This window comes from Glycine max, chromosome 5 (assembly GCF_000004515.6).
Source record: "Glycine max cultivar Williams 82 chromosome 5, Glycine_max_v4.0, whole genome shotgun sequence".
NCBI classification, from domain to species: domain Eukaryota; kingdom Viridiplantae; phylum Streptophyta; class Magnoliopsida; order Fabales; family Fabaceae; genus Glycine; species Glycine max.
In genome coordinates, this window is record NC_038241.2 from 41,993,993 (window position 1) to 42,004,814 (window position 10,822).

The 10,822-nt window shown below is 34.9% G+C and overlaps 2 protein-coding genes and 1 long non-coding RNA gene across 3 annotated transcripts; 1 reads left to right on the plus strand and 2 right to left on the minus strand.

The window, feature by feature from the left end:
- Window positions 1-808: 808 nt before the first annotated feature.
- Window positions 809-1,641, minus strand: LOC100500636 (calcium-binding EF-hand family protein). The gene has a single exon (NM_001250227.2). The coding sequence runs from the start codon at window positions 1,558-1,560 to the stop codon at window positions 1,018-1,020; it is 543 nt and encodes a 180-aa protein (NP_001237156.1). The 5' UTR covers window positions 1,561-1,641; the 3' UTR covers window positions 809-1,017.
- A 2,158-nt stretch (window positions 1,642-3,799) lies between these two features.
- Window positions 3,800-9,117, plus strand: LOC102666412 (uncharacterized). Its single transcript, XR_414479.3, has 4 exons — window positions 3,800-5,281; window positions 5,371-5,522; window positions 5,687-5,791; window positions 7,153-9,117. It is a non-coding gene; the product is annotated as an uncharacterized lncRNA (long non-coding RNA).
- A 180-nt stretch (window positions 9,118-9,297) lies between these two features.
- LOC100777800 (thaumatin-like protein) lies at window positions 9,298-10,278 on the minus strand. The gene has a single exon (XM_003525142.5). It carries the CDS (start codon window positions 10,135-10,137, stop codon window positions 9,400-9,402), a length of 738 nt encoding a protein of 245 aa, XP_003525190.1. The 5' UTR covers window positions 10,138-10,278; the 3' UTR covers window positions 9,298-9,399.
- Between the last annotated feature and the right edge of the window lie 544 nt (window positions 10,279-10,822).

A 10,822-nucleotide genomic window follows, 5' to 3' on the forward strand; every position in this document is an offset into this window, starting at 1 on the left:
AATGTATTGATACACTTGTCAATACATCAACATTATACATTGAATTAATTGTCTATGTATTAGTTTTACACCACCATTTAATTACATATCACTGTTTAAATTATAATAAAATTCAACAAATTTAGTATACACCATGAATTGTGATTTAATAACTATGTCAAAAATTTTGTATGATAAATTTTGAAAAGAAATACTTTTTCAACTTTTAATCCAAACCTAACTAACAAAAGTGCCCTTCTTAAAAAATAAAAAAAAAGTGGTCGTAAGATAAGCCCAAACTGAAACATATTCCTTCAACCATGTCGTCTGATATTAAATGTGGAGACTAGAGGTGGGCATGCAGATAAACCTACCCCGCCAACTCGCACCCGTCAAACCCCTGTAGCCCTTTTTCTAAACGGGTACTTTTTTTATTGAATTAATTTTCTAAACTCGAGTTTTGCGGGTAACCCGCATTCACCAAAAAAAAAGAGAGGAGAGAAAGAGGAGTTCGCGTGACTGCCTGTGCCAGTGGAAAGCTGAGTGCGCTAAAGGGATACTTGTGAATTAGAGCTGGGCCTTAGGTTAGGGGTTTTAGTTTTTAATAGAGATTAAGTGTGGGCTGTGTGGGTTTTTCCATGGCCCTGTCTGTTTTCATCATTTTCCTTTTCCTTTTTTGTACGTTACGCTCTACCAACAGACTTCCACTATTTGAAAGTATACAAACATCCAATTAAAATCAACCTCTGCTCTGCATTAAAATTTCACAAATCGATTAACGGCCGACTTGCAACAAATTCACAAAGCAAATTTTGCATTCACGATCCACTAAAACGGCAAGCATAGGAATAGTTTTTCATTCGATTTCTAATTCTGCGCAGCGATTCAACACAAATATATTTATATTTATAGAAAAAAAAAAGAGGAAACGAGGGGTAAAAGTAATAACAAATCGATCATAACAAACAGGCATAGATTTATTATTCAAGAGGGATTGTGCCTTGCCCAGCCTAGCTATAAACATCAAATCCAAAGCGCCTAATCGGTTTTTTCTTCGCCATTGCTAGCATTTTCACGATTGTTGCTCATCATCCGCTTGAACTCGGGGAAGTTGACGTTGCCGTCGCCGTCGGAATCCACGGATTTGATCATGTTGTGGCATTCCTCGACGGAGCACTTCATTCCGAGGCGGTTCAGCACCTGGCAGAGCTCCGTGGCGGAGATATGGCCGTTCTTGTCATGATCGTACAGGTTGAAAGCATCGTGGAGCTCGGCGTCGCCGCCATCCGCGGTGTCGGAGCGGCAGAAGGCGGCGAACTCCGAGAGGTTAATGAATCCGTCGTGGTCGGTGTCGAGGTCGTCCATGACGCGCTGGATATCCTCCGGCGGGACGCCGGATCCGAGGGAGCGGAGGACGTTGTCCAACTCGGTGACGGAGATCTTGCCGTCGCAATTAGCGTCGAAGCGGCTGAAGACTCGCTTCAGCTCCTCCGTGTCTTGGAGGTAGACGGAGGGTTTGGTAGTCGCGTTAGGGTTAGGAGCGGCGTCGCCGTTCCCCGCTTCGATTGGATTCGTCGCCATTACTATCGTTTTCAGTAGAAAGAAGAAGAATTTAGTTTGTTTTATCGGTGAAAGAGAGAAGGAAACCAAAATTCGAGAGATGAATGGAGCGGTACCAGTTTGGGGCATTATATCCCTTCGTTTGGATTAATATTCGAGTGCAAAGTGGACCCACTCTTGTCATTGACCGAAAAAACTTTAATTCTTTTAAATAAAAATTTAATTCTTTAGATTTAAACATTTATTTTTAAATAAAATTTAAGTCTTTTCATGGATTTTTAAAGTGTGTTTAGGGGCGTAAGATAGGAAGATAATTAAAAAGGACAATTAAAATAAAAACATAGTACAAGACGTATTATTTTTTAGGTAATTTAAATTTTTTAATAAAATGTATTTATTACTTTAGCACTATGTATTAACGGACATATAATAAGAAGTTAATTTTTATTTCACAATATTAATATTAATAAGTGTACAACGAGCGACAGGAATTCAATTTAGTTTTGATTGCTTCCAACGGAAAAAGAGAATGGAAATGGAATGCACCTTAAAACAAAAATACAAAATTAAAAAAAAAATAAAAATACAAGTGCTGTCTGTACTCTGCACACATACACTCGCTACTCTCCACCGCAAACGGCAAATCCAATCATATCGGCAAATTTACACTAATTTCCAATATCCTGTTGAACAAATAACACTTCTAATAAAGGAAAGTGCATAAATTAATTTTTAAAATTGATTGTTCAACACCCAACAACTTATTTAATACTAGTACTTATGGAAGAAAAGGATTAAAAAAATTTAAACATATAATTTAATCTGTATAAGTATTACAAAAATTCAATTTAGTCTCTGTGCATTACAAATTTATTAAATTGGTCCGTATACGTAAAATTGATCTTTCGTTAAGCTTGTTTCTGTTTTCAATTCACTACACATGTCTTTATTATATAATTTTTTTTTTTTATGTTCAAAACAATATTGGAGAATCTTCGTTAGGCATAGTGTTGTAATGCTTTAATGAGAAACAATTACTTTAAACATGGAAATAAACTGTTATGATACAATGCTTTTTAGAATTTTTTCAGAAGTTATTTTGTTTTGTTTTTATTATTTTATTATTTGTTAAAATTTATAAACATATCATTTAATAAGAGGAATTGTTTAAACAAATTAGAATCAAACGGGTAATAAATCTGAAAGACAATAATTATTTGTCATATATAGTTTTATTTACTCAAATTTTCTATGAGTTTTAAAATAAAAACAAAATACTTTTTATTTTATAATAAATATTTTTTATTAAATAATTGTATTTTCATTTTTTAAACAAGTACTTGTGAGACTTATTATTATGTCTCTTTTAATCGTTAGCATATTTGAACTAGTCATTGTCGAACACTAACAATTGCTTTGTCTTCATTATGATGGGTTGCTTTCTTTTTTGTGTGATTTGGTAGATATTGTCGTTTTCTCACATCTTTTTTTTAGATACTATGTGTGACATTATCTTTAATGTTATAATTGGGTTTGGATTATTACTATTTTTTTTATAATCGTGACAACAAGACTTAAACTTATAATCTTGTGTAAGTTACTTAAAATTTTCACTATTAGATGGACAGACACTGGTAGATAAAATTGGGGTTGGATAAAGATGTACTACTGTAACAAATTGATTTTGTATAGTAACAGATGTGTTTACTTATAAAATTATGGTGAAAAAGGTTTTGTAGAGAAGGATTTTACTCACTTGAATGATTTTCCTTTTTGAAAAGGTTAGTTTTTGGCTATTGACTAAAAAGATACTTTGCCCTACAAAAAGAAAAGAGAAAAAAGGCTAGGATAAAAAATTTCACACAATCATTCAATAAAAACAAGAAAAAGAAAAAGAAGTAATATTAATTTTAGGAAAAAATAAATTTTAAAAGTTTTTCTATTTGGTAGAATTCACTTCAGTGTGAAACTTGGTTTAATTTGTTTGTAGAAAGTATACAACTTATTTAATTTCTCATACTTAATTTTATTTTTCTTTGATTAAGTCACCCTTACCCTTAGAAATAATGGACTTACGTGTTGAATTGAGAAGAGGAAAAGGAAGGGGACAGATAGCCGACGAGGGGGCTCGAGGTACTACGTGCTAATCTTAGGCGTGTGTTTAACAATCTTGTGATGTGTGCAAGTACACCACTCACGCGGTGTAAACAACACGGATTCAACGCGCTTCTAACTTTAATACGCGATATGTCCCCTATCAGATGTGATTCTCAATCTACAACAATTATTTAGCCATGTCACTTTACCACAACCTTCAACCTTATTATAACTACCCAATATGTGCTTCCGGAAATATCGAGGTTGTATTTGTTGCATGGGGGAGAATATAACTCAACATTTCGATCCGGGAAAGATAGATTACATACACACACTTAAATGTTTCTGGTTAGATCTCCTGAACCTTAAGAACAATCCATACCAAAACGTTAACATGTTCGCTTTTTTTCCTTACACTTCTATTGTCAAGGCCTGCAAGTATTAATGTTAATATTTAAAGCCTTTTTAAGTTTTTTTTTTGAATAAATTTTAACCATGGAGTTCCTCTATCTCCATAATGCATGCAAGTTGCCCAAGGCATCTGCACTACCGGCCCAGTTGCCAGCAATATACCAAGTAGCTCTCCCCACCCTTGTGTGAGTAGGCCGGGAGAACAGTTAAAAGTCTACTGGTAGGCAGCAGAAGATCTTGAACAAAAAGGTCCCACGATCGAATGTCTCATGTTTTTCATTTTTCTTGGCAATAATTAAGTGAATAATTATTTAACTTTTTTTTATCGGCAATAAAACTTTTTTTTTAGTATTTAATATACCTGGATGTCCGTTCCATATGTTTGTTAATTAATTCTTCTTGAGTTCTATTCTGAGATTAAGGGTTATGACTCATGACATGTCTCAAGGTTCACTGAGTATTATATTTAGGATATTTAAAAATCACTCACCAACTTGTTAATGAAACTCACATCCCGTGAAATATGAATTAAATTCTTAATTATTAGATCCACCTTTGTTTGTTGGATGATAAATATATTATAATTTTTAAGAAAAATAGAAATAAACTATTTTATAACTTTTTCTAGGATAATGAATTAGTCGAGAATGAAAGAATTTCCTATGCCAAACCTCACTTAAGTAAAAAAAAATTAAAAGATTGTTAATTGTTACATGTAATATGAAAAATAGTTGACATTTTTCATTTATGCATGTGATGATCTATCATGGAAATGTCCTAGATCTAGTGATAAAAATGGTTAAGGGACACCCATTTGCTTGTAGAGAGAAAGAAGGTATATATAACAAGAATGTGATGTAATAAGAAAAGAGATAAAAGAAAAATGAAGGATGTGAATTAAGTATATCAATTGTGGGGTGTTCATATATCTTACTCTTTGTAATAATGTTAGAAGCTCTGATTAACGAAAATATGGGCATAATATATGAAAACCGATCTAGATTACTTCAGTTGCAAAAAGAAAGAGTGCACGAAATACCAAAATGTGAAATGCGCGGTCACAACTTGTAGTGATTCAATGCAGTTTCATGTTATCAAAATTAGAAGCGGCATTGATCGAGTTCGTGTTCTTCTGATCTCATGGATTCGTGAGACTCTGCATTATGGGCATCTTTCAAGCATAGACTCTATTTGAAAAAACTCAAGTCTCACATTAGTCAGATATAATGCTAAAGTATACAAGTTTGGACAACTCTTATCCTATGAACTAATTTTTTAGGTTGAGTTAGACTTAAATTTACATTCTAAGAAATTCAACTGCAGATGTGATTGGCACGAGTTAGTGGAGAGATGGAACCTTAGCATGTCCAGTATGGAGATGGGAACACAATTGCTTCAGCAATCACTGCATTTTCACACGATGATATGTGCAATGAGTCATAGTTTTACTTTTCTCTACTCATCAGTCACCAAGGGTATGACATATATGCTTGAAGGCTTTTTTAAATAGTTTAATTTGAAGCATAAACATAAAGTAAGTGAAGTACTATTCTACATTATTTTGAAATGGAATATTGACAGATCCTGTTATAATGATTTTACCCATGATTGATAATTTATTTTCATTCGAAATTTACAGGTTCAGCTCTGCCATGGATTTCCGATGGCATGATCCAGGATACATCCATTTAGCATTTATGACAGGACTTAAGCCTTCAAGCACTTTCTCTTACAGATACGGAAGGTATGAAGTAATTATGAACTTTATATATGGAATAATTTGAGGTTACGGTTCGAGAAACTCTATATTTTGTCATGCATGTTTAGTTGCATTAATAACAGATCTGAAAATGATTTTATACTGAAAACAACTCGGCTACTTAATGCAATACTACTGATACACCTAAACAGTAACAACTTGTATTTGTGCATCAGGTGTATCAAGATATCGTGATTAATTGATCATGCTCTCTAAATAAGATCATCAGTATGTAATGTACCGACAGCTCCTTTTTTTCAAACAGCCAGGAGCTCGTTTAATTACTGAAGCTATAGCTAATATGTAAATTCAATCAATATGAATTCAATTTTTCACATCGGATCGGAGACATAAGCTATATGCAGTAGGTTTTAAAGCAGAATGGAATTTCTTCCTTCACTTTATCAACCCACTAGCTTCCAGACTTTCCCATGTGACATCAAAGAGAGGTATTGCATCCACATGAATGATAATTCTGTCCAACGAACATTTTCCTCGAATATCTATATTACTTTAAAAATTTGGGCAAAATTCTCAGAAAATTGTTACATAACTTCCTGTGAGTGGTTGAATTCTTAAAATTTAAAATTTAATGCACAGAGCAATGGTAGCAACATACTACTCTCTAATGTACTCTTTCTAACAACACTATGCTGTTGGTTGAAATTTGTTGGTAATCACAAAAATATGTGGGTTACATTCCATATTTAATGAATCTCACTTAGTTCTGCACATTTTTAAAAAAAAAGGGCTGTCCGAACAGCATTGTTGAATCAATTTATTAAGCATGTGCATGACATTTTTAAATGCAGACGTAGACCGAAGTACATCTCCAATCATGGATTCTTATCTGCTCATAAATCGTAACAAATTTATTTAAGCTATGGATTCATTGGTATTAGAAAATAAGGCTAGCAAATCAAGCTCCTTAGACCTTGGTTACAGTACCTTCTTGTAGTAGTTAACTGCATTGAGAACATGAAACAGGTTAACTTGGTTCCCATGTGCATAATTATGAGAGAACTTGTTCCATGTTTCAAAATGAATGTAAAGCCATTCCATCAAAAGATAACAATGGAATAGACACGTTGTATCTGAAATTACAGTACCCCTGTGCATGTTGTCATTGGCATGATTGGCTTCACCTTTGACTAGATAGTTGTCAAACAATGTAAGTAATTATCTAGTCATCATACTCTTTCCTTCTCAATCCTTAACACTTTCTACATTTTCTCTTGCAAAAAAAATTACATAACATAATTTTTTCATATATACATCCATATCTCAGGACTTTGCTTGTGGTTTTTTACAAAGCAATCACATTGTATGTTTCCTTGCATTGACAGGTGGAGAGCTGAGCCTGAGAAGATTTCAGTTTGGTTATTTAAGAGAACATGCTAATGCTACTAGGGGAGATTAAATTTAAGAGGTTAGTGTTTACATGCTTATATTTCTATCTCAATCGCCACCATAGTAAGAGGAAATGAGCAGGGTTAAGTTTATATAATGTTTTACCGTTGAGTCTGTTTCTATATTGTTGTCTATTCATGAGGGATTTCTTAGTGGATCTTTTCTGCGCACTATTTTTTCTTCATAAAAATTCCCTCAGAAGGATTGGAAAGAAAAAAAAAAAAAAAAAGGAGAAACAGACTTCTCATTTAAACATGAAACGAGAAAGAGCAACGAAATACAACACAAGGCCAAGTCTAAATTACCTCTGCGAAAAGCAAAGGATAGTCTCCAAAACAATTTGTTGCAACAATATTAGGTAGCTTATTATTTATCTATAAAAAAATAGCTTAATTATTTACATATTAAGTTCAGTCAAACTGTGACATCAATTGCATCTTGGCGTCTTAGACACTGATAAATACCTGTTATGTTGGCATCAACCTATTTCCATATACAAAGATCAACGATTTTCCCTTTCCTAGCAAATTTATCATTTGCCTAGAAGAATGAGCATTTATGGACAAAATAAATGTTGGACTAATTAGATGCGTGTTTGGTTAGATACTACGATGAATTTATCTCATGGAGTCATGGTAGAACTCGCTCCAATATATAAGATCTATAATTGTGTGGATCATCACTCTCCAATTGCTTTTTCTCTCCTCTACTAGTGTTGTCACAAAATATAAAATATTGTTTAAGAGTGTATAGTAAATGGCATTTGATGTTTTCAATGTGGATAAATTATTCAGAAAAATTTATAAATATTTCCTCAAATTTAAACATATTACAATGCATTTCCTCTTTATTTGATTCTTACACAAACATCAATTATTTTAAAGATTGTTATGTGATGTCGGTTGTCGTTGTTGTTCATTGTTTCCCAAATTCAAAATGTTATATCATTGTGTTTTTGTTTTAAGGATTTTGTTTGTTGTTTGTAGGATGTTTGACAAAATGTCTCATTCAAGAGTTTCATCCTTTGGTAGTGTTAGTAGGGGTACGATATTTGTTAAACACAAAAAAAAATATTGTGTGGATCACTAATGGAAATAAAATGTAGTGGAACTATAGCCAATCTGAAATAAAATGTGACCAACGAAATCAAGAGAGAACTCAAAGGGGTTTCAGAACATGTGAGACCGCAACAAAATGAGGGATTTAAGAATTATGAAGGATAGTTTTGATATCTCACAAACACTAACAACGTTAACAAACATATTCAATCAGGAGTGCAAAAGAAATGCATTTTAAGAGAGGAAATATGTGTGTAATATGCCGGAATTTAAGGGAAAGTTTATGTAATTTGTTTTAAATTATTAGTAATGTGTTTGTTTTCATACTAACATAAAATTAATGCTACAAAATGCAAATGCAAACGACCTTTGAGTGGTTGCAAACATAAAAGCAAAAAAATACCCACTAGTTGCTTAGTTTTAGCCAAAAGGGCATTCACACCATTGGCTATGATGGATCAGTATTGTATTTTCGAGAAGTTCAAATACTGTTTTTCATAATACATTGACAATTTGATATCGAAATTAAGTCCATTGATTTTGTAGCTAAAATAAGTGAGAGTGAACCTTTTGTGGAAAACCTTGAACTAGTATGCAATCGAAAGCATGCGTACAGAATCCATGTGCAGTTATGCATCACTATTTCCCTATCTGGTAATCATCAAAACCTAATGTTGATTGTCCAGTTGTCCAAACGATGATTTCATACATCTACAATGCCACAAGTTCACTAATTAAATTATCAAGGCAAGGAAGGCTACACAATAAGAATCAGAAGCCAGATTGAGTCGAAGGTCCAAACAAATAATGATTAGCGAGCGAGAGTGACATTCATAAATAAATTTAGGTGAAACGGACAAAATGGACAACACATTTGCGAAATGGACAAATCATAAGCCAATTAGAGACGGAAAGAAGTACACATCAATTAGACCGTGGGGGATAGAAATAGAGTGTGGTTGGCCATCGACTATAGCATAAACTGAGGACATTAGCGCACCTCGACGAAAAAAGGTAGTAATATTGATCAAAGCACCATTAATATAATAATACCATTTAGGGATACATAGATGATAGATCCAATGGTCTAATAAAGTAGAACAAGCATACAAGATGAATTATGGATCAGGGGCGATGGGGGCAGAAGGTGAGGAAATAGTTAGCTTTGGTGCAAGTAGCAATGCTGGTGGGGTCATCATAGGCATAGGAGTAGGCCTTGGGGCATGCGGTCTTGAAGATCTTGGAATAGACGGTGGGCTTGCAGGCCTGTGGGCTTCCATAGGAGCCGGTGCAGCAGTACTTGGGGGAGTTGAAAGCGGAGCAAGCGCTCTTGCAGGCAACCACGCGCTTGTTGTCGCGTGAGCGAACTTGGAGGCCCACGGGGCACATGGTGTTCAGGTCGCTCACGCAGCCCGCGTAGCTGCATTTTCCGGATCCCTTGAATGGGGTGATGGAGATGGGCAGGTTGTAGCCGTCCACCAGGCTCACGTCGTAGAAGTCCTGCTCGTTGCCCAGGGTCAACTCCGCCAGGGTCGCCGGTGGGCTTCCCCCGATGCCGTTGCAGAAGAGGGACCCGCCGCAGTCACCGGTGGCGCAGCGCCCGCGCCCGCCGACGTCGAAGGCGCAGCCGTGGCGGCCCCAGAAGCGCCCGGACCAGAGGGCGGGTAGCTGGAGGGAGTAGGCCCGGTTTGGGGCGAGCTTGAAGCCTCCGCGGGCCAGAACGGGCTTTCCTGCGCTGGGCTGGATCCCGGGCCACACTGGGTGGGGGCACTTGTTGTAGAATATCACTGACGATGATGCTGAAACCTTGAGCACTGTGAAGAGGAAGAAGATGGTGGTGAGAATGGGTCTAAGAGTCGGCATTGTGGTGTTCAACAATGCTAGCTAGGGCTGAGCTCGCCTTTTATAGACGCAATTGGGGGAGGGATAGAATTAAAGATGGTGTTTATTACGTGATTAATAAGGAGTGAATCAAGCAGGTTGAAATGCGGGCTCTGTGCTACACGTACAAACCTTGGGTTCATGAAACCAGACCATATAATCTAATCGACTTTTCTTTTTTAGATCCAGTTAAACAATGATATCAAAGTTTTCAAAATAATTAAACACAAAACTTGAAAAATAATGTGTTAATAAATGATTTATGTTCATATATGGGACATAGTGTGAGACTTCAAATTCAATTTTTTGGTATGTAAATTTTTTCTAGTTAACGACAATTACACATTAGTCTCTAATCTATTCAGTAAAATTAATCTAGTAAATTGAGAGACACTCCTGTCTATGATCAAAGACAAAAAAAATATTCAAGAAAACACGTAATAAAAACATTCTTATATTAAATAAAAAACATTATATTCAAATAAATGTATCTTAGTTACTAATACAATTAAGTTTGTGGAGGAATATCTAAATTTGATTTTCACAACTTTTATGTGTGATTAAGTGCTAGACCAAAAATTAGATCTATAGTCGATAAAAAAAATTAAAACTTATCAAAATACCTCGAACTTTCACTGAAGAATATAAAATCTTAATTAAGATGATT

What these genes read in the sequence shown, in the direction of transcription:
- LOC100777800 (XM_003525142.5), bottom strand. Translation starts at nt 10,137, where the DNA reads ATGCCGACTCTTAGACCCATTCTCACCACCATCTTCTTCCTCTTCACA.
- LOC100500636 (NM_001250227.2), bottom strand. Translation starts at nt 1,560, where the DNA reads ATGGCGACGAATCCAATCGAAGCGGGGAACGGCGACGCCGCTCCTAAC.